Source organism: Prionailurus bengalensis, chromosome D1, assembly GCF_016509475.1.
Source record: "Prionailurus bengalensis isolate Pbe53 chromosome D1, Fcat_Pben_1.1_paternal_pri, whole genome shotgun sequence".
In the NCBI taxonomy this organism is placed as follows: domain Eukaryota; kingdom Metazoa; phylum Chordata; class Mammalia; order Carnivora; family Felidae; genus Prionailurus; species Prionailurus bengalensis.
In genome coordinates, this window is record NC_057346.1 from 111,618,260 (window position 1) to 111,641,878 (window position 23,619).

Sequence of the window (23,619 nt, forward strand, 5' to 3'; positions counted from 1 at the left end):
CTCTCTCTCTCTCTCAGAAATAAAAAAAATGTAAAAATCCACACGCGTCCGGCACCGAGGGCGAAGGGAGGCTCCGTTACCATCCAGATCTTGGTGGCGCGGCTCATCTTGCCGTGCTGGGCAAACATCCAGCCGTGGTAGGACAGCAGCACCTTGAGGGAGTAGCGCATGGTGATGATGAGGGCCACCCACAGCCCCGTGCCGAACAGGAGGCCGCTGACCACGTTCTTCGTCTGGCTGGACATGTAGCCGCTAGGGACGAGACAAGCCGAGAATGCATTACGCACTGCCAGCCAGAGCAGCCTCCCCTCGACACCAGTGACACTCTGGACCCCGAACCAAAGGGAGGACGCTAGCCTGGGTGGCTCGGTCAGTTAAGCATCCGACCTCACGGTTCGTGAGTTTGATCCCCATGTCGGGCTCTGTGCTGCCAGTGAGGAGCCTGCTTGGGAGTCTCTCTCTCTCTCTCTCTCTCTCTCTCTCTCTCTGCCCCTCCCCTGCTTGCATGCACACTTGCTCTCTCTCTCAAAATAAGTACACACTTTTCAAAAAAATTGCTAGAAGAGTAGATCTTAAAAGCTCTCTCCGTAAGAAAAAAAAAATTTGTACCTATATGGGGACATGAATATTCATTAGGCTGGTGGTAATCACTTAAAGGTATATGCACCTACCAAATGATGTTATACACCTGAAACTAACATGACATTATACGTCAGTTGTATCTCGTCTTTTTAAATGATTTAAGTGTGCTTCAAATTATTAACACAACCAATATACAGAAGCTAAAGGTACTTCCACTATTGAAAAACCGCCAAGTTAACACCTTATCATGCTTAAGTGACATTGAAACTAATTATCTTCAAGGTAAAATACTTTTGCTCCAAAATTTGTGTCTTTCTATAAGCCGTCAAATCCTGTGTTTAAGCTTGGGGTGCCCAGGTGGCTCAGGAGGTTGTGTCTGACTCTTGGTTTCAGCTCAGGTCATGATCCTACCATTTGTGAGATCGAGCCCCATGTGGGGTTCTGCACTGATAGCATGGTCTCTGCTTGGGATTCTCTCTCTCTCTCCCTCTCCCTCTCTCCCCGCCCTCTGCCCCTCCCCCACTCTGGTGCTCTGTTTGTCTCTCTCTCTCAAAATAAATAAATAAACTTAAAAAAAAAAATCTTGTGTCCAAGTTTAACTGTAGCCTCTGCTTTATCTCTACACGTTCTTTTCAGATAGTGTAATCTATAAGCCAGCTTAGACCTAGGCATTTAAGAACCTATCTCTCAGATCACCTACGCTTTGGATTCCGAAGGCCTACATCACTGAAGAAAAAGACACATACCTGTTAGGTCCACAAAAATTGGAGAGTATCATAACGTTAACAAAGAGATGACACATTCCGGATTTTTAATATAATATACATATGGATACTTGGATGACAAGCATTAGCAAAAAAAAAAAAAAAGCCTTCTTTTATTTTTGTTTATTTATTTTTGGGAGAAAGCCCACAAGGGAAAGGGGCATAGACAGAGGGAGACAGAGGATCCGAAGCGGGCTCTGCACTGTCAGCACAGAGCCCAACGTGGGGCTCGAACTCATGAACCTTGAGATCGTGACCTGAGCCGAAGTCAGAGACTTAACTGACTGAGCCACCCAGGTACCCCCCAAAAAAGCTTTCTTTTAAAGAACATATTCTTTCCGAGGCTGCAGGGGCCAGACAAACACAGAGCACATCCCACACAGCCAGTACGTCTATGCTTATGAAAACAGTCACCCGGGACCGTCGGAGATGCTCTCCAGGAAGATGGTTCCAGAATGACCCTCGAGCCTGGAAGACGGTGGCTCTTAATCTGTTCTTTCTAAATCTGGGCCAGGGACGGCCCAGTTCACCGCAATTGGTTTAGAGGGAGCAAAGAAACAAAACGTATAAAGACCCAGATTATAAAGGGCTGTAAATAGCCAAGACTTCTAAATATAATCCAGTGTTAAGAGTCCACACTGGAGAGTAAATTAAAAATCTGTTAAACCCACAGCAGTCTGAAACGTACGGAGAAACAGTATGACCCAGGGTGGAGGCCAGCCGTCTGCAGGGGTCGGCCTGTGACTCCCCAGGATCGCCAGGACAGGAGGAGCAAGGTCTGCCCAGGGCATCGGGAATGTTGGGGTCCCCGCCTTGGCCTCCCGGGCCCCCAAGGCAGCGCAGGGGATCTGGCAGGCGTTCAGCCCAGGCACGCTTCCCCTGAAATGATGGCATTTTCATTCTAGGCCCTGCAGACGCTTGTAAAGGCCCCAGCCGGCATTCCTGAGGCCGCGTGGAGGCCGCGAGCGACTCAGCTGGACTCTGGGCTTTCAACAAGAAGGGATCAAGGGCAAAGGGCACCTGCTCAAGGCGACCCAAGGCCAAGCTTTTAAATTCTTTTCTTTTAATGTTTATTTACTTTTGAGAGAGAGAGTGTGAGCGGGGGAGGAGCAGAGAGAGAGGGAGACACAGAATTGAAAGCAGGCTCCGGGCTGCTTTCTCAAAAGGCCCAGAGTTCATCTGCTCGGCTGAGGCCAGCCCCCGACACGACAGGGACGGCCCGGGAAACGTGAGGACACGCCTGGGCTGCCCTCTCGTCCGTCACTGGGGTTCCCACCGTCCACACGTGCCCTCTGGCCCGAAAAACAAAGCCCAGCTATGAGACGAGGCCTCTGGGGACCGTTATCGCTCTAGTAAGAGACTTAAAAGGTTTGTCAGTGCAAACAAGCAACAGAGAAATAGGATTGGAGGTCTGGCACGGAACAGCCACGGCAGCTGGAAGGTAGCAGGATGCTTCCCAACCAGAAAATAGGGGCGCCTGGGCGGCTCAGTCAGTTGAGCGTCCGGCTTCGGCTCAGGGCGTGAGCTCGCGGTTCGTGAGTTCGAGCCCCGCGTCGGGCTCTGGGCTGACAGCTCAGAGCCTGGAGCCTGCTTCGGATCCTCTGTCCCCCTCTCTCTGCCCCTCCCCCACTTGCTCTGTCTCGTTCTGTCATCCGGCCACTCAGAGCCCCATCAGGCAGTGCTGTTTGTTTCATGTCTGTCTCGTGGGACGGTTCTGTGAGCAGGCAGCCCAGATTTCGGAGGTGTGCGGCCCCCACTTCCTCTCCCTGGGACTCAGCACAAGAACCCGCCCCTGTGAACACTTCACTTTACCACGGAGACCCCCATGACAGAAGTCGCTGAAGCACAGGGTGCGACCCACAAGCGTCACGCCATCCCTGGGCTGCAGGGAGGAAAGGACTTCACAGGGGTTCCGTTAATGCCCTCCAGGCCGTGCCCACACTCCACATGGGACCCCAGGCACCACCGACCTTCTCAGAGAAGTATCAGCCCAAAGGCTCCTCCAGGACAGATATCACGTAGAAAGCGGATTTTCGAGCCCCTAGAAAAACCTAAGACTCTCAGGAGTGCTGGGGTTCCCGCTGGGGTTCTAAGCCACTCTGACAGGTGCTAAGGGGCTGAGGTCCCCCCCAGAGCCAACAGTTTTGAGGACCCTGCAGTCAGGCTAAGTGCACCGACCACAACCTTGGGCCCTGACGTGACTTCCCGGGGCAACCCGGGACCACGTGCTTCTTAGCCCTGGCCTTCAGAGAAAGGGCCACGAGGGACCACGGACCCCCTGGGGACCTTAACACTGGTCGAAGACACAGAAGAGAGCCTACAGGAGAACAGCAAAGCTTCCAAATGAATTGGAACAGGAAGTTATATATGTGAAAAGACATAAAAATATCAGTGACAAGGGGCACCTGGGTGGCTCAGTCGGTTGAGCTTCTGACTTGAGCTCAGGGGATGATCTTGTGATTCGTGGGTTCGAGCCCTGCGTCGGGCTCTGTGCTGACAGCTCGAGCCTGGAGCCTGCTTTGGGTTCCGGGCCTCCCTCTCTCTCTGCCCCTCCCCCCCCCAAATATATACACATTAAAAAAATTGTTTTAATAATAAAAGAATACATACCAGCGATAAAAATCACTAACGAGAATCGCTAACTTCCTAGAGGGTTTGCGATCTAGAAAGAGTACTTACCTAGTATCAAGGGTCCGATTGATTTTCGCGATTATCCCCAGCGAGGGGTCGATCTTCGCGTACATGGTTGACATCACACCCACCACCACGATGAGCCAACTGGAGGGGCTGGCCGGGTACACACCGGTGATGATGCCATTCTGGAAACAGAGCATGCACCGTGAGCACGTCCCGCCCACAAAATCCACGGCCCCTGGTAGTGAGGGTAGTGGGATGATGGACAGTGGGAAGGAGGCGTTTGCAGCACATCGTGGCTAAGTGACCACACTGTCACTACTGGAATCTTCCCCCGGGCCTCCAGCCCCTTCGCTTCCTCTGCTTCTGAGCCAATCCCCTCCCTGGAGCAGATTCCCTGAGAGTGACCCCAGGACATGAGAATCGCCTGAGCCACCAGCTTAACACCGATGCCCCCCATCTCCATCCAGACTGACTCATGACACCGAGTTAAGGACGTCATTGGGGCGCCTGGGTGGCTCAGTCGGTGGAGCGTCTGACTTCGGCTCAGGTCATGATCTCGCGGCTTGTGGGTTCGAGCCCCGCGTCGGGCTCTGCGCTGATGGCTTGGAGCCTGGAGCCCGCCTCGGATTCTGTGTCTCCCTCTCTCTGCCCCTCCCCGGCTCACACTTTGTCTCACTCTGTTTCTCAAAAATAAATAAATGTAAAAAAAAAAAAAAATTCAAGGATGTCACTGAGCCAACCATGAAGTCCTGTCCCCAACCCGCTCCACCTGGGATGCCCCAAGACCCCAGCTCCCAAAACACCCCTGCCTGCTGCTCTTGAATCAAAAGACCACTCAACCCCCAAGTATTTCCAAGACACCTCACTCCATGTTGAGAATCTGTTGAACCATCCTTCAGCCAACACCCCCACCACTAAAAGTAGCAAAAAACCACAAAAAGTAGCAGGTGTGAGGGCCCGGCAGATATGAAACAAAATTTTGGAAACCAGGTGAGCAGTGTAGCTCCTTATTCTCTTCACTTACGTGTTTGTTTCAAAACTTCTAACTCAAAGAAATTCTTTTTTTTTTTTTAACGTTTATTTATTATTTTTGAGACAGGGAGAGACAGAGCATGAACGGGGGAGGGGCAGAGAGAGAGGGAGACACAGAATCCAAACAGGCTCCAGGCTCCGAGCCATCGGCCCAGAGCCCGACGCGGGGCTCGAACTCACGGACGGCGAGATTGTGACCTGAGCTGAAGTCGGACGCCCAACCGACTGCGCCACCCAGGCGCCCCCTCAAAGAAATTCTTAATAAAGCCATCTTAGGGGCGCCTGGGTGGCGCAGTCGGTTAAGCGTCCGACTTCAGCCAGGTCACGATCTCGCGGACCGTGAGTTCGAGCCCTGCGTCGGGCTCTGGGCTGATGGCTCGGAGCCTGGAGCCTGCTTCCGATTCTGTGTCTCCCTCTCTCTCTGCCCCTCCCCCGTTCGTGCTCTGTCTCTCCCTGTCCCAAAAATAAATAAAAAATGTTGAAAAAAAATTTTTTTTAAATAAAGCCATCTTAATAAGAGATTGCTTTGACCAAGACAATGGGTTTAAAAGCTCTCAAAGCCTACCTGAATTTTTAGAAGACAGCTGCATCCCTCCATGCTATTCCCACCCAATCCCCCGCTATTGAGAGCCGTAAAGGAAAGAGATGTTAAACAAAGTGGGGGTTCTTTTTGGTGTTCTCTGAAGCAAATGTTTTTAAGACAAATAAATACATATATTACGTTATATTAAAACGGGAAGCAGGGGGCGCCTGGGTGGCTCAGTTGTTGAGCATCCAACTTCCGCTCAGGTCATGAGCTCAAGTCCTGCCCATCAGGCTCTGTGCTGACAGCTCACAGCCCGGAGCCTGCTTCAGATTCTGTGTCTCCCTCTCTCTTTGCCCCTCCCCTGCTCATGCTCTGTCTCTATCAAAACATGAATAAACGGGGGGCGCCTGGGTGGCGCAGTCGGTTGAACGTCCGACTTCAGCCAGGTCACGATCTCGCGGTCCGTGAGTTCGAGCCCCACGTCGGGCTCTGGGCTGATGGCTCAGAGCCTGGAGCCTGTTTCCGATTCTGTGTCTCCCTCTCTCTCTGCCCCTCCCCCATTCATGCTCTGTCTCTCTCTGTCCCAAAAATAAATAAACGTTGAAAAAAAATTTTTAAAAAAAAAAAACATGAATAAACGGTAAAAAAAATTGTTTTAATAAATAAATAAAACGGAGGCAGGAAGGGTCTAGACAGAAGGTCTCCCGCTCACCCGCCGTCCCCCTGCCTCCCCTCTTGCTCCGAGCCCTGTGCTCCTCTGCAAACCCCTCGGTTAGGCACAGCTGTGCACTGTTCAGCTGTCCTACAAGGTCCTTAAGACCAGAGAACATTTGCACTGGGTTGCAGCGATTGATGGCCACAGCTCTGCACCCAACTTTCTCTTTTCTTGGATTTGAAGGTAAAAAGGGGTTGCTCTGGACAAGGTCGGGTGGCAAAACGCGCTTCTCCCTGTAGGTGGCGCCCTCCCCCACCACAGGTGCCTCTGGGGCTGGCTTGTGACCTGGAGCCCTCTGGCTGTGCCCCAGGCACCTGACCAGCAAGGCCGGTTCCCAGGGACCTGTCCACCTTCTCTGAGGTCACTGCTCTCACCTACTTTGGCTCCTGGCACCTTCTCAACAGCCCTTCTCTGAGCCACACCCTCTGAAAAGGAAACTGGAAAATGAACACAGTTATCCGTTTCCCTCATTGCCGGTGGGGGCGGGGAGGAACCGGACAATTCTCTCGTCTGAATTTTTTCCATCTGTGTATTTTATTCCTTCCATGATTTTGGAAATAAATTGAATTTACAAACAAAGGGGAAACAAGACTCGTGGTTAATTAAAAACGGTGACTACATGTCCACTCTTTCAGGTAAACAGGATTGAGAGCACGTGAAGCTAGCTATATTTGAATTTACGTGCACCTGTTTCAACGTTCGGCTAATTTCTTTTTATGTTTATTTATTTTTGAGACAGAGAAACAGCATGGGGGGAGGGCAGAGAGAGAGAGGGAGACAGAGAATCCAAAGCAGGCTCCAGGCTGTCAGCACAGAGCCCGACGCGGGGCTTGAACCCAAAACCGTGAGATCATGACCTGAGCTGAAGCCAGACACTTAACCGACTGAGCCACCCAGGCGCCCCAACGTTTGGCTAATTTTATCAGCAAGGTAGCCGTTAGGTAAATTCACTGCAATCCACACAGCTAGGAAACAATCCTTTTTCTACAAGGCGTAAGGGGTTCTGGGCTCCAAGCAGGAGACACGGATGCTGGTCTCTTCCTCTGCTTCTCCGAGCAGGCTCTCTGAACCCCAACTCACCTGCCTAGGGGCGCCGGTTCCCCTGCCTGCCTTCCAGAACTTCAGGAAGCCAGTGAGTGTGTTTCACAAGGACAGAGGAAGTATCAATTACGCGGCAATCACCGCTCTGAAATGCTTTCTCGCCAGCACCTGGAGGCGTTTTCTCAGATGCTAACGTGAGCGCCTTACAGATCTCAACAGGTATCTGCTAACCTTGAATCTGATGAACTTCTTTTTCCAGGAATGAAGTCCAGACAGGTAGATCTGCTTCAGGGCTTCATGGCTCAGCCGCAGGTCGATCCCATCTGGGGTGACCGTGAACTGGAAGGCCACGGCTTGGTGGGCTTCCGCCATCTTCAGTAACGCCCTAGGAGGAGGAGGGGAGAGCGTAACGCACCAGCCTTTCACCGGATGTTAGAAAACCCCTTCCACGGCCCTGGGATTCGTTCTGAATTTGCAGGTTTCCTAGCCATTTGACAAACTTAACGGTCCCTTAAGAGATCCGATCCCGGGATTCCATGCCGACCCCTCCCCTGCCTGTCGGGCACTACACAGCCCACTGCACCCTCTGCTCGGAGGCCTGGGGCGGGGATCAGCAGAGTCCAGGAGGGGAGCCCCCTCCCACCCAGAAACCCCCACCCCCCCGGCCCCCGCCCCCGGGCCATCCCACGGCACCAACCCTCCAGGCCAGCAGCCCAGGCCACACCCAGCTGACTCAGGAACCTGCAAATGCCGCCTGGAGGCTGGCACAGAAGAAACCCAGAGGGTCCACAGGAGTCCGTGATGGCCCTGAACCCCTCATCTTCAGGCCGGGGCACCGGGACTCGGGTGTGCCTGTGGCTGCTGACTTGAGAGACCATCCCGGTCGCCACAAAGACGCCACGAAATCCAGGCGCACGGAGTCCTTGGGAGTGGGTGCTTATGCGTGTCGGAGCCAGGCCCCCCTCCTCCTCCTCCTCCTCCTCCTCCTCCTCCTCCTCCTCCTCCTCCTCCTCCTCCTCGGAGGCTGTGACTGAAACCAACCTGGGTCAGCAACCCGAAGGCTGGAACACTGACGAGCGCCCACAAATGAACGCACCTTTCCCGTCAATGGCTCCGGGCCGGGTCTCTGGCTCCCTTTCTCCTGGCCCGTCTTCTTCCCTGGCCACTCCTGATGCCCTCCCGGCCTCCCTCCCGCACAGCCGGCCCCTCGGCCACCTTCTCTTCCGACACTCTGCCCGAGCGCCCCGCGAGGAAAGGGCAGCTAACAGAGGGGCAAAGTCACCGAGGACCGGGGCAAAAACCCGACACTGAGCTTTCTCACCGCCAACGATTCCTCCCGCTTTTTTACCTGTTTGAGCCTACAGAGGGCGGGCGTAGGACCTACGGAAATCAACAGGTACCGCGCTTTCAAAGATGCCCAGTTACAAAAGCCCAAACTAGCTTAGTCTTCAGCTAATTGGAACAAAGAGCCCCAGGAGAGGCCCCCAGAAGGCACGCAGCTTTCATTCGTGTGCTCCTTCGGCAAGAGTTTGTTGACTGCCTCCGGTGTGCCAGCCACAGGGAGGATGGAGACCTTGGCAGAAGGTCCCCACCCCAACTCGGACAGAGAGGCCAAAAGAGGGGACCTCCCGGGTGACACAGGAAGCCCAGAGGGCAAGCCTCTCAAGCCTAAAGGAAAACAAGCCTCTAGGTAGAGGTCAAGGGCAGGTCAAGGGCAGGGCGGCTGAGGTCAAGGGCAGGCAGCTAACTTTGGAGAGGAATGCCCAGAGGCAGCCATGGGAGGCAGAGGGGTTTTATGCTAAGAACGAAGGAAAAACATTCCAAGGGCTTTAAGTCACGGTTTCTGTTCTCTAGAAGTCCGCTCTGGCTGACGTAAGGACTGTGGGTGGGGCCGGGAAGCAGACCAGTAAGAGGGGGAAGCAGTCTTCCAGGACACAGGGGCGCCAGTGGGGGACCGGAGGAGGACCCACTCCAGAAAGCCTTCAGAGGCCCCCAGGGGATCCTGGCCCATCCGCTCACGGGAGCCACTCGAGGGCACAGGAGAGTGTCCGCGTGGGCAGGACAGGTTGGGAGTGGGAGGGGCGTCCAGGTGGGGATGCCGGGGGCAGAGGGACAGGCTGGGACGGGCACACCTGGGAAGTGTCACCACGCAGCACCTGAGGCTCTGACCTGGTCTGCCAAGCGTTCAAGGTTGTCGACGTGTTATTTCATGGGCACGGAGCCAGGCTCCCTCGCCTGGCCGGCTGTGCAGGCCCAGACCCCAAGGCTGAGAGCCGCGAGCTCTCCAGGCAAATGCCTGCTGCAGGTAATTCGGGATGTTGACGGGGGCATCCAAACCGCTCTGAATCCTCTCCCTCCCAAAGCTATCCAAGGGTCTCTAGGATTCTCCAGGGGCCTCACGGTTAACCCTTAGCCCCTCCCCACGAAGATTTCAGGCTACACGCGTGGCAGGCGGCAGGCGTTACGGAGAGAATTCTGCAGAACGTGAAGTGTGGCAAGCAAGGCTAACGGACTGGCTACCCTCTCGATGGTTTATAAGATCTTTCAAGGGCTTCACCCAGACCTGAGGGATTATTAATGCAGATGGAACATAAACATCGTGTCTGTAGACCATTCTATCCAAAGGTATGGGTCCCGGTGTTTGCTCAGGAATCTAACCTCCGCCAGGGAGAGGCAGGCGAGATAGGGAGTCTCCGCGGTCCTTTCCAGGAGTCAACGGCCTGGTCAGAACACTGAATTTAAGTCAGGATTCGTTTGTTTTGATTGCTTTGAACTGAAAGCCAGATGTAAGAGTCCTAAATGCACCGCAGAACGGACAACTTGGCTCTCTAGTTTTGCAGTCGCCCGGGCACCGCCCTGAGCAGAAGTCCCTCTTCGAGCCATAGCGGTCATTAGTGGACCAGGTGAACCGGACGACAAAGGTTTGAAAACTGAAAACTCCCTGTGCACATCTAGTAAGCGAACATTCCACCAATCCTGGCATCACAGCCTCATGTTTAAAAACACTTATGAGGGGCGCCTGGGTGGCTCAGTGGGTTAAGCATCTGACTGCGGCTCAGGTCACGATCTCGCACTCGTGAGTTTGAGCCCCGCGTGGGGCTCTGTGCTGACCGCTCAGAGCCTAGAGCCTGTTTCAGATTCTGTGTCTCCCCCTCTCTCTGCCCCTCCCCTGCTCATGCTCTGTTTCTCTCTGTCTCAAAAATAAATTAAAAAAAAAATTTTTAAATAAATAAATAAATAAAAATAAAAACAAAAACACTTATGAGAGGCGCCTGGGTGGCTCAGTGGGTTAAGCGTCCGACTTCAGCTCAGGTCGTGATCTCACGGTTGGGGAGTTCGAGCCCCGCGTCGGGCTCTGGGCTGTCAGAGCAGAGTCCACGTCGGATCCTCTGTCCCCCTTTCTCTCTGCCTCTCCCTCTCTCTCACCTAGGGTTGGGGGCAGAAGGAAGACTGAGTGGGGTAGATAGCTAAAGGGGGGACGGCTTCTTTCTCGGGCGATGAACACGTTCCAATGTTAACTGTGCTCATGGCTGCACATATCCGTAAAGAGACTCATAATCGCTGGAGTGTTCACTTTGGACGGGCGTGTGGACTGTGGGGTAAGTTAAACCACAATAAAGCTGTTATTTTAAAAAAAAAAAGAAAAAAAAAAACACTGCCTCATGAAACTGAAGTGTTATCTATTCAACATTTATGCCCCTAAATCTCTCTTCAAATACAGAATTCCAGCGTCCCACTCGCTGAGAACTCACTCCTTCGAACAACTGTCAGTTCGCGGCATCTGGAAACAGCCGTTAAATATTTTTAGGCATCATAGGATATTGCTGAAAACACCTGTCCGCTGCAGCTCAGTGCAATCTCACACTCGGAGACCAACTTTCAAAGCTCCCTAGACCCTTCGAGTGGCCGTCAGCGCCTGCCTTCTGGGCACATCTCGCCCGCCGGCCACGTGAGCCGGAAGCCAGCACCCACAGAGCCACGGCCAGGCCCCACCACCCATGCACAGAGTCAAAGTCAAATCAGGAGGGGCCCGTTCACAGGGTTTCTGCCCGCCCACAAGCCGGTCCTTGCATTCCAGTGTCCGTAACCGGGGAATAAGCTAGACCCACCCAACGACACCTCGAATGGCAACAACAAAGGACGAGCGAGCCTACCTGTCGGATCACTGCACCCCCTGACCTACCGCGCCCTGGCACGACCTGCACGACGCAGGGCACGCCCTCACCTCTCACCCAGGTGGGTGTGGGCAGAGCCTGCCTGCCTGTCTTGCCTCCCTCACCCACCTCCGAGTCTCCCCCAGAGAAGGGCCAGAATAACTGAGGAGGACGAAGCTCCCAGCACTTCCCAAGGGCTGACCGCACCGGAGGCTGGGGGAGAAGAGAGACCCCCCCATCCCAGGTGGAAGGAGGCAAGCCATTCATCAATTCAGGGACCATCAGGAATTAGGAGGACCCCACAGGAGGCCTGGCGAACTTGACTATACTACGCAGCAAGGTCGTTTTCTGCCCCGAACGTTTTATTTTTTTTTTCAACGTGTATTTATTTTTGGGACAGAGAGAGACAGAGCATGAACGGGGGAGGGGCAGAGAGAGAGGGAGACACAGAATCGGAAACAGGCTCCAGGCTCCGAGCCATCAGCCCAGAGCCCGACGCTGGGCTCACACTCACGGACCGCGAGATCGTGACCTGGCTGAAGTCGGACGCTTAACCGACTGCGCCACCCAGGCGCCCCATGCCCCGAACGTTTTAAATCGGGAGATGCTGCAAACACGGACAAGTACAGAACAATACCTATGAGCCCCCTTCCTGGAATATTAGTCTTCTGCCGTATCAACTTGACCCTGCCCTGTCTCCCACTCCCCGCTCCTGGGTCAGCCTCCCTGGAGTCCCCTCCTGGTGACTCCTGTCATTCTCTCAGCACGGCTGGGAACCCCAACACCCTGTAAGAGGAAGGGCCCTGGGCCAGCTGGCAGGCCGGGCCTGCGTCTGGAGCCAGGCCACTTCACTGGACAGCTTTCCTCTGTAACCCTTCAACCTTCCAGGATAGCGGCGGTGAAGGGCCTCAGCACGAAGGGGGCCCCCGAGGGCCTTGTGAGCAGGCAGCACCCCCCCCCCGCCGCCTCCTGGTGCTGTTGGGGGTTGGGGAGGGGGGCTCTGCTATGCCCCAGCTGAGAGACACAACTGAACAGTCTGAGCGCTGGCCTCACTCACCATCCTCTTCCTCCCGGATAAGGTGACCGGGCATGTAGACTCTTATCTGCCACCGCCCCTCACCCCTGGCAGGATTCTGAGCTGGGGGGTCCCTGGTTCCTCTTCCAGCCCCTCCGCACCCCAGGAGTTAGCGCCGCACAGGGCCCTGCCTGAGGCTTTAACTGCTACCTCACCACCGTTTCCCCTCCTAGAAGCCCACCACTGCCTACCAGGCTCCGCGCCTCACCCCTGTGACGCGCACAAGCACCAGACCCTGCTAACTTGCAAAGGCATGCCGTCCTCCCACCACTACCCCGTACCATCCCCCCCTGAGCACCTCTCTACCTGGGTGGAGAGAGGTGACCTCCCCGGGGACAGAGCTTACGGGCTTACGCGGCATGACCCCTGCGATCCACCTGCTCGGCAGGACAGCACCTGCTCCCCGAGTTCTCAGCCAGCTAGAGAAGAGAGTACGTGTACTGGCAGGAAAGGCAGGAAAGACCGGGGTGGGCGGAGGGGGGGGGGCGGGGGCAGGGAGACAGGCTGCAAAGAAAACACAGACGGATGAAAAGAGAGCTTAACTCCCCTTTCTGTCAGTCGTTTGTTCTCTCAAATCATCACTGAGCAACTACCAGAGGCCTTAGGACAAGAAACCTGGGGGCGCCTGGGTGGCCCAGTCGGTTAAGCGTCCGACTTCAGCTCAGGCCATGCTCTCGTGGTTTGTGGGTTCAAGCCCTGCGTGGGGCTCTGTGCTGACAGCTCAGAGCCTGGAGTCTGCTTCGGATTCTGTGTCTCCCACTCTCTCTGCCCCTCCCCTGCTCATGCTCGGTCTCTCTCTGTCTCTGTGTCTCTCATAAATAAATAAACGTTAAAAAAATTTTTTTTTAACTTTTAAACAGAACAAGAGGGGCGCCTGAGTGGCTCAGTCGGCTAAGCGTCCAACTTCGGCTCAGGTCATGATCCCACAGTCTGTGAGTTCGAGCCCCGCGTGGGGCTCTGTGCTGACAGCTCAGAGCCTGGAGCGTGTTTCAGATTTTGGGTCTCCCTCTCTCTCTGCCCCTCCCCCGTTCATGCTCTGTCTCTCTCTCTGTCAAAAAAAAAAAAAAAAAAGTTAATTAAAAAAATAATAAGTAAAAAATAAATAAATACACAGAACAAGAAATCTGAACAGGAAAGGGGTACCTGGGTGGCTTCGTTGGTAAAGCCTCCAACTCTTGATTTAGACTCAAGTCACGACCTCAAAATTTAGGAGTTCAGGCCCCACATCGGGCTCTTCAAGGACAGTGCAGAGCCTGCTTGGGATGATTCCCTCTCTCTTTGCCCCCTCCCCATTCTGTCTCAAAATAAATAAGTAAACTTCAAAAAACAAGTCTAAACAGGAGGGAACAGGGTGACAGGGGAATCACGTTCTGGGAACACAGACTGGCCGCCCCTGTCCCAGATGGTGCCACCGAGTAACGGGGAGGCCCCTCGGGGAGTATTCTCGATGCCAGGCCACCTCTCGCTGTGCACCTGCCAGACCAGCTCGGCAGTAAACTGGAAGTCAACAGCTTCAGGCAGCGAAATTTATCCAACGTGCTGAAGACACGTGTCTCCGTGGTCTGGGGTGCTGTGGGGCGCCACGGACCCGTTTATTTTCCCTGGCACCGCAGAAATCCTCCCTGGTTGCACCAGGCGCGGAGAGCGCCCGCCCGGACCCCATCCGATGGTGAGCTTTGCACAAACCTCCTCGCCTGGGACACACCTGGGCGCCGCGCCCCCAGGCTGAGCGTGGGAACCACGTAGCGGTGCTACTTTAGAAACCGTGAAGGCCACCAGAGGGGACAGGTGCTTCCAAGGACGGTGCCAGAGACTTAAGCACCTTACGCTAATCCGCTCTCGGAAAAACACCAAGGTCCAGAGTAAGGCGCTCTGGTTGAGAGCGACGACCTATTTATCCCAATTTTTATAAATTCCCATCCCGAGCCTATTAGGTGGCTGCTCCTACAGCGTCCCAAGCTCGCTCCCCCAGGCCCCTCCGCTCGGGCCAGCACCCCGGCCACCCCGACCATGACGGGGGTGGGGGCGGGCCCTGCTAACCCCAACTCACAGCTGGGATGCCTTCTGCCCTGCTCCCATCTTCCGGCTCCGCACACGCAACTTAAAGCTCCCCTCCCGCAAGGCTGCCTCCCAGAGAACAACGTCCCACCGGTTCCATTTGGTGATTCTACCCGCACTGACTGGCTGATGACGCTCACTCGTGCGTCTTTCATTTATTTAATCTCCCGACGGAAGCGGTGAACGTCTCCGGGACACGAGTCCTTGTTCAACTGTGAGTCCAGCGAGGACCACAGACAGTTCTCCCAACGCCAAGTGAAGAAGCTGGAGCGGGGCGGGGAGGGATGACGTCACAACAGCTCGTTCAACGTCGGTCAGATTACTTTAATTTCGCCGACTTTGCCCAATGCCACTCACTGATCTCTGGCCAATAAACTGGTCTGTACTCCCATGTTTCACGTGTCCCTGCCTTTGCCTTCCTTCCCCTCAATCGATTCCTTTTCTCCATAACCGCAGAGGTCAGCGGCCCGCCAATCGTCACACTAGCCATCCCGAAGCCGGGTCCCCTTCCCCTCCAGAAGGCCGGCCACGGTGCCACCCCCAGCCCCAGAGGTCCTGGGACGGGCAGCCGCTGAGGAAAGGAGGTGAAAGGTCAGCCCAATGCCAAGTGCTTAGTTGGATTCCAAAACAGGGGTGGGGGGTGGGGGGGAAATTCAGACATGGAAATCACCTCCGTAATAAACAAACCATCGGACCGGACCTGCCATGTGGCATGGGACTTCCAACCAAAATACATAATTCTGTGCTGTCAGAGCTCTTCCAACAGAGCCTTGAACCCAGATAGGGAGGTAGGAAGGAAGGCAGGAAGCTAGGTAGGTAGGTAGCTAACTAGCTAAGACAGACAGGAGATGCAGACTCGTGTTTGTGCTTTTAGCAACGAAAATACAAATGACTCCTCCTACCAACCTGTTTGGCTTATGCTGGACAACATGATGCACGTTTCACCCAAACTGCCCATTTAATTCCCGCCAGAGCCGGGGCGCCTGGGTGGCTCCGTCGGTTAAGCCTCCGACTTCGGCTCAGGTCACGATCTCGCGTTCCGTGGGTTCGAGCCCCACGTCGGGCTCTGTGCTGAACAGCTCAGAGCCTGAAGCCTGTTTCAGATTCTGTGTCTCCCTCTTTCTCTGACCCTCCCCTGTTCATGCTCTCTCTGTGTCTCAAAAATACATAAACGTTAAAAAAAAAAATTTTTTTTAATAAATAAATAAAAAGGAAAAAAAAATAATTCCCGCCAGAACCCACGGAATGGCACGAATTTACCAGGGAGAAGACCAACGCTCGGGCGTCGAGGCACACACACCTGCCCAAGGTCACGGCCAGCAAAGAGCGGAGCTGGGGGATCAGACCCGCGTCCGACCCCCCAACCCACGTGCTTACCTGCCAGGTGAAGGAGACACTCCATTCAAAGTGCCACGCGAGATCGCTACAGCTACGACACGGGTGCGAAATTAGATCGCTCCGCTGTAGCCAGAATGATGTGACTGTAGCCAGAATGATGTGACTGCAGTCAGCAATAAAACCACAGCAACTACAAACACGACCAGGGCCAACTCTAAAATCGTTCTCAGGCACCCGTCTCCCTGCTACAGTTGCACAATCTACTCGCACGCGGGAGCGGGCCCTGTCTTCTATGGCCCAGCACAGCATCAACAGCGGGCAGTGACTCTGGGGGCACAGCCCGTTTCCCTCATCAGGGAGGAAGATGGGGCCGGAGGACACTCGGGCCACCACCCCTGGAAAAACTCTCGAGGGGAGACACCGCAGGCACCATCTACAGCATCGTCTTCGACAGAGGCCAGAGCGGCGCCGCGTATCCCTCTGGGGCCCAGCGACCAGTGTCCGGGACGGTTCTGCTTGGCCACACAAAGCTGGTTCTGTCTCCAGGATGGACACAACACGGGAGGCCATGTTCCTGCCAAGCAGGACTACAGAGATGGCACCCGGGCCGGCCTCAGTGCTGCTACCCACGGCACTTCAAGGAAGGTACCAGAAGGTTCCGGAAGGGTATCAGCCAGGGGAAATCCAGACCTGCATGTGTGGCAAGGTTCATACCTTTCTTCTCTTTTCTTTTCTTTTCTAAGTAATCTCTACACCTAACGTGGGGCTCGAACTTACAACCCCGAGATCAAGCGTCCCGTGTTCCACTGACTGAGCCCGCCAGGCGCCCCAAAAAGGTTCGTGAGGTTGCTCAGATTCCTTCTTGCTCCGTCAGTATTTCCTATTCCCGCTACTACGGTCACGATTAGGGCGAGGAGTTAGGCGCAGGCAAAAATTAGCAGTAACAGCACGGAAAAGGGAGCACCCGTCCACCCGTGTGTGGGCGCACAGCTTTCTGCCTGTCGTGTGCCGTGTCATAATCACTTGCAGACGTGACTCTCCGTGATTGTGCTCTTGTGTTTTCTTGATAAGTGCATATGCAGATAAATACAGATTATTTCCCTAACCTGATGGAGGCACCTTAGAAGCAAGAACGTGAGATGCAAAACTCACTTTGTGTTTCTGGGAGGGCTTCGTGTGCAAGAAACAGGCAGGAACGGTCACTAAGGAGGTGGGGTCTCTTGAATCCACCACTGGGTATTTAATATTTTCATTAATTAACTGGCCATACAGTTAACTTATTGCAGTCAAGTATATCGTAATACGCCATTCACGTTCATGGAGTAAATACGCCAAGACGAGGCAGGTTATAGAGGGAATTCTGAATCGTTACACCTTTAAGTCTCTGGGAAAACAACAGCTTCTGCCTAGTGACCTAGTGAGGTGCTGTAAAAAATAAACCAAATGTGGGGCGCCTGGGTGGCTCAGTCGGTTAAGCATCCGACTTCGGCTCAGGTCATGATCTCACGGTCCGTGAGTTCGAGCCCTGCGTCGGGCTCTGTGCTGACAGCTCAGAGCCTGGAGCCTACTTCAGATTCTGTGTCTGACCCTCTCCCGTTCGTGCTCTGTCTCTCTCTGTCTCAAAAAAAATAAATAAATGAATGTTAAAAAAAATTTTTTTATATAAAAAAATAAACAAAATAAACCAAATGCAAAAAGTGAAAAACAAAAAATAAAAGTAAACCAAATGCAAATTTACACCTAGTGTGGCCCCACTCCGGGAAGTAATGGCTAATCAGATGAACGCAGAGAAACGTGACCTGCACAAAAGAATTGGGGAAAGGTCATTGGGGGTCACATTTTTGTAAAGAAAATACAGAATGTCTTGGCAGTTATCTGCGCCGTCCGTTCAGGTATTTTCTCCGGACGCACGCCCACGAGGACCTGCCCCCCAGCCACACCGTCAGCAATGCCGCTGCCGAAGAAGCTTGCGTCCCCCCAAAAGAGACCCCCGGACCTCTGCTCATCCCACGCTGTTCCCACAAGTGTTCCCAAAACCACCGGCAGGGGAGCCTTCACCCACAGCGTGCTCTTCACCCAGAAGTGTAACTGAACTTGGGAAATCACAAGTTCCAATTCAGGGACCGGGGAGCACCGTCATACCCGAAATCCCTGCCTGCGGCCACGGGATTATTTGCCAGAACCCGTGCCCACTTTACACCCTCAAGACTAAGGTCACACCCGGGGACCCTCCCTGGTGACAAAGAACAACAGGTGTCGGGGGCACCACTTTACAGATGCGGAAATGGACACCCGGAAACACGCCCAGTGGGCACGGACGTGGGCCCTCTGCCTGCACTGCGGTCCGAGAAGCAGCAGCGTGCTGCAGGGAGAGAGCACAAGCTTCGGAGAACACGGATCTGGATCCAAATTCCAGCTCTGACACTTACCGGGCCGTGTGTGCAGGTGTGGAAGACAGAAAAGGCTCGAGCGGATGTCACAGCCTCATCACAAGACCCTTTGCCTGGCCTATAAAGTATGAGAATATCCAGCCGTCACATCAAGTGATGGGGTCAACACATCAGGCCTTCAATGCAGGAACACACTGGAGTGTGCCGGACTCCCAACTGGAGTCCCAGGCTCCAGGAACATGGGCTTCCGTGTGGATTTGCCGCCTCACCTCCTTCTTGCCAGTAGACCCCCTCCCCTCACTCTATCCGCTCCCCCCACCCCGTGCTGGCATCGGATACCCCCCCCCCCCAAAATCTGACTTTGACATTTAGCTTGCCACAGCACTGCTGGGCTCATTTCTAGTGTTCCTTGTTGTACCTGCCGCTGTACAACAGAGGGGGGCTTGAGAAACTAGAAAGAAACCTAAACTCTTCACCCTAAATCTTTTTTTTTTTATTAATGTTTATTTTTTGAGACATTGACAGAGTGTGAGCAGGAGAGGGGCAGAGAGAGAGAGGAAGACACAGAATCCGAAACAGCCTCCAGGATCTGAGCTGTCGGCACAGGGCCCGACGCGGGGCTCGAACCCACGAACCGTGAGATCACGCCCTGAGCCGAAGTCGGAGCTCAACCACCGACTGAGCCACCCAGGCGCCCCACCCTAAATCTTTTTTAAGGGCACTAGAGAGGCTGACATGTAGGAAAATTAGTGATCAATGCATTATCTCATAAATGAGGAAGTCTTCCATAAAACGTAAAATTTGAGTTACAACACACGACAATGTCTGAAAGCCATAGTCATTTCGTGTTTGCTTTTAATATAAACATGTATTGGGGCGCCTGGGTGACTCAGTCGGTGAAGCGTCCGACCCTGGCTCAGGTCATGATCTCATGGTTCCTGAGTTTGAGCCCCGTGTCGGGCTCTGTGCTGACAGTTTGGAGCCTGGAGCTGCTTCGGATTCTGTGTCTCCCTCTCTCTCTCCCCCACCCCACTCGGACTCTGTATCTCTCTCTCTCTCTAAAAATAAACATTAAAAAAAAAAAAAAAGCATCTGACTTCAGCTCAGGCAGTGCGGAGCCTGCTTGGGATTCTCTCCCTCTCTCTCTCCCCTTTTCTCTGTCCCCATCCCACCCTCTTTCTCAAATAAATAAACTTAAAAAAAAAAGTTTTAGGATGACACTCAGGTTCCTGGGATGGGTTGGTGAACCACCACATCGGGAGTATGGAGGAGTCCTTTCCTTTTAACCTCAAGAACCTGGTGTCCAACAATTAGCTGATAATTTCTAGAAGGCAGAGCAGTAGCCACCCTATCCCCCGGCCCTCCACAGTGGCAAATACCCTACGTACCCCCAAAGAGGCAGGACTCGTGCAGTGGCAAAATTTCTTTCAATTATTAACTTCCAACAACATTCTGGGCAGAAAAACAACCCCTGCAAACTTACAGGTGGCCATTCTGGAGAACTGAGGCTCTGGATCACCTCACCACAAAGGTCAGCTGGCTTCAAGCCCAGGGTCTGCTGGGAACCCAACGTCCACCCAGTATTTGCACGGGGTAGAAGGTGAACTTCACAAAAGGCAACAGAATGTGATAAATCAGCAAACATAAAGTGCTCCTTACTTGTGTCAATTAACAGATTGAACAACAACACGCCCCGTGCAGCCTACACTGTTTCTACAGGCAGCAGAGACGGTTAGGCTGGTGGCTTCTGGAGAGGGGCCCCGAGTGCCGAGGCCAGTCCCGCGTTAACGTTCCCATGTGCGCCCCCTTCGTTTTGCACCGTGTCAAACAGAAAAATCCTCGCAGGCCAAGCTCGGGAGAGGCTCAAGCCATCCGAAGAGAACAGAGGCCTCATTAAAGCGGGCCCCAGAGAATCTCTGAAACACACTCGAAACGTGCCAGTTTTCTTTTATTCTAAATCCTCCGGGAATCGAAGTTCAGGCTCCCCCCCCCCCACCCCCCGCAGCAACCCAACTCTGGCCCGCCAGCGATAACCACGCGGAGTGACTCAACGTCCTCTCCCACAAAGGAAAAACTGCACCCGATCAAAGTGCAGAAGCAGCTCCGGGCCAGAGCGGGCGCGCGTTTCCGCCTCCCACCTTCCCCGCCGCCCTGGGAGCCCAGGCTGCGTCTCTAATTGCTCAGCTGGAACGCGTCCCGGAGGGCACCGCAGGCAACTGCGGCCGGCGCGCCCCGCCCCGCCCCCACGGCGCGCGTCACGTGACGGCTGCGAAAAGTAGGGGAAAGGTTACCACGAGCCCCGCCCCCGGCCTGGCGCGCCCGGGGCGCTCAGATCCTGTTCCACCCGCCCGGCTCGGGGAGACCTTCCGGAGCGAGCTGGCTCGCGTCGCCGGCGCTGCCACCCTCCTCCCCCGGCGACACGAAGCGCCTCTCCGTGGGAAGGCCGAGCCCCGCGCGGCCAGCCCTGGGGACAGCTGAGGGCTCAGGGCGCCCTATGCCACCCCACACCCAAACTGCAGCATCGCGTCCCGGCGCGCCCGAAGCGCGTCCGGAAGGGGCTTGCTGCGAAGCCCCGGGGAAAAAGTAACAGTGTTTCTATGAATGGGCACGCGGGGCCAGGGTTGCATAAGCGCAGGCTCTGGCCCCAAGACTCCCCGGGGGCCCACGCTTGCCCACTAGATTCACACTGGTCTGGAGACAGGCCAAGGGCGGCAGCAGCAGGGACGCCAGGTTTCTTCCCTTCGCCCCTGGCTTAGGCCACTTGTTTTCAGTGCAAACTCGAAAGGTTATTTCGGCCTGTGCACCGTGCCAATTTCTGCCACTGTGATACAAAGTATGTGCGCTCCCTTTTCTCTGTTTGATTTCAACAGATGGGAGTTCAGTGTACAAGGTCGGGTCTAGAAATGTTTCACCGGAAGGAAGCCGGTCGTTTGTATGCGAAAAGGAGCCCCCGGGCGTAGAGGCAGCACCACCCCAACCCCTGAGTGCTGCACACAGTTCACATCAGACACGATGGCCCCAGACGACTTACAACCAGACGCTGCCTCGCCTCTGCGATCAGCACGATCATCAGCATTATGTCCTCATATTTACGCCACACTCCCCGCGCGTCGCCCTACATACTTTGGAAAGGCGGGGGGGTGGGGGGGATGCTCGCTGTCATAAATGAAAGAACAGTGAGTTCGGCCATTTTTTAATCACTTGGTTTGGGGTTCAGAAGGAAATAAGCATGCTTGAATATCTGGAATGACCAGAAACCCGACGCCTATGCAAGAAATGGTGTAACAAAATACACGTTTCCAAAGAGTAAACGGATTTTGTCCGGTACCTTACAAAGTTACCGGTCTCCCACAAAAATCTGCCAGTAAGTATTTGAACTACACAAAGAGCACAGAGGAACCGAAAGCCTGTCCTGAGTTGGGAAAACGACGTCTGGTCCCTACTGAATCGGGTTGATTACTCCGGAGTTTTAACTCTTGGTGTTAAAAAAGTCAGGTCGGCTTGAACGAAAGCCAACCATCAATTTACATTATAAAGACGCTGACCCACGGCCTTTCCGAACAAAATGAAAGGAACTGGTCGTTGACTCGCCGAGGGGGCTGAGGTTTGGAGCTGCCTCCATCCCGGCCCGGGACCCCGGGTAGCTCCGCCACCCCGACCGCGCCGTCCCGGCAGGAAGGGCCAGAGCGCCCAGGCCTGGTCACGTGACGCCCCTCCTCCACCCCCCCGCCGGGCCGCTGCCGGGCTGGGAACCCGCCGCGACCTTGGGCAGTTTCACGGCGCCCACCTGCCCCGCACCAGGGGATGGGGGGCGCTCGCAAGCGGGGACCCCGGCCGGACGCCCCGACCTCGCTCACGACGGGTGCTCCGACCGCGCGGGGAGTCCCGCGTCAAGGGCGTGTCCCGACGGCTGCAATGCGGGGGCGGCCGCAGGAGGCTGGGTGGACTGCGCCCCACGGAGTCCCGAAGGCCGAGCGTCCCTCTAGCTCCCACTGCGACCCCTGGACGTCCCCCTAGGCCCAATCCACCCCCGGAGGGCGAAGGGATGCGGCGGGATCGAGAGGGGGTTGGCGGCGCCCAGCCAAGTCCAGAAGGCCGAGCACCCCTCCTGCAGCCTCACCGACCCTCGGACGGACCCCCAGACCCAATCCATTCCGAAGAGTGGGGTGGGATGAGAGGAAAGGGGCTCTAGGGGCCCCAGGCCAGAGGCATCCTGCCCAGTCCGGAGAACCAAGCATCCCTCCAGCTCCCGCACTGTACCTCCCGGCGGGCCGATCGACCCTCGGGCGTACCCCCAGACCCAATCCACTCCTGGGAAGTGAGAGCGAGAAGGGCGAAGAAAGAGGCCAGTACCCCTACTGGTCCCGAGCTTGGCGCATCCTACCCAAGTCCGAACGGCTGAGCATCCTTCCCGCTGCCGCACCGGACCGGCACAGGAGGCCCGCGCGCAGACACACCCCTAGGCGGACCCCAGACCCAATCCACCGCGGGAGGTGGGGAGTCCCCGACCCGCTCCCGTTTCAGGCTCCCCACGAACCCCTCCGTCCTGGCGGGGCGATGCCGGAGGTTCCCCTCGGCGCTGCGGCTCGGCAGGCGGCCCCCGCACCCCCCGCCCTCCGGAGTCCGGACCCTGGCAGTCCCCGCGCGCCCCACCCTGGCGCCGGCCGCAGCCCGCGAGCCCGCGCCCGCTCGCCCATCGTCCCCGCGCGCCCAGCCTCGGCCCAGCCTTACCGAGTCGGCAAGCGGAGGCGCGGCGGCGGCGGCGGCGGCGGCGGCGGCGGCGGCGGCGGCGGACTGAGCGAGCGGCGAGCGAGAGCCGGGGGCGGGAGGGCCGCGGGCGAGGCCGAGTGCACCCGACGCCGGCAGCCGCCGATTGGCTGCCGCTCGCGGGGCTTCGGTGCGGGCGGGGCTGAGACTCCCGGAGCTCGGCGGGTCGGGGGCGGGACCTGGACGGGGCGGGGCATCGGCGGGGCGCCTAGGGGGACGCGTCAGGTGAGGAAACCGAGGCTGCACCGAGGCCCGCCACCTGAGCCTCTGCCAGCCGGGGGCCCAGGGCGACATTCCTCACCCTGGAGACTCTGTTTTCTCATCCGAAAAATGGGCCAACTCATTTGGCCCAGGCCCATGAGAGCGTTTAGCGCGGTGCCTGGCTCATGCCAGCCCTTTACAGCCATTGCCCGTATAATCCTCAAAGCACCCCTATAAATAGCTGATCCCCGCCTGGGCTGCAGAAGGGATCACTACTTGCACGCGATCACACAGCTAAGAACGTGGATGCGGCGTTGGGCCCGGGTCTGACTCCAGAGC

General features: G+C 55.6%; 1 protein-coding gene across 2 annotated transcripts in view; it reads right to left on the minus strand.

Moving 5' to 3' along the window:
* Positions 1-23,218, minus strand: part of CPT1A (carnitine palmitoyltransferase 1A) — a 57,819-nt gene extending 34,601 nt beyond the window's left edge. The window contains exons 1-4 of one of the 2 annotated variants that reach the window (XM_043581920.1): positions 23,044-23,218; positions 7,529-7,682; positions 4,026-4,165; positions 81-252 (exon numbers count right to left, since the gene is read on the minus strand). In XM_043581920.1, coding sequence (XP_043437855.1) covers positions 81-252; positions 4,026-4,165; positions 7,529-7,669 — 453 coding nt within the window. In that variant the 5' untranslated portion in view covers positions 7,670-7,682; positions 23,044-23,218. Of the gene's footprint in view, positions 1-80; positions 253-4,025; positions 4,166-7,528; positions 7,683-18,351; positions 18,432-23,043 lie in introns of those variants that run through there. The other variant, XM_043581922.1, reaches the window with a different exon arrangement.
* Positions 23,219-23,619: the final 401 nt, after the last annotated feature.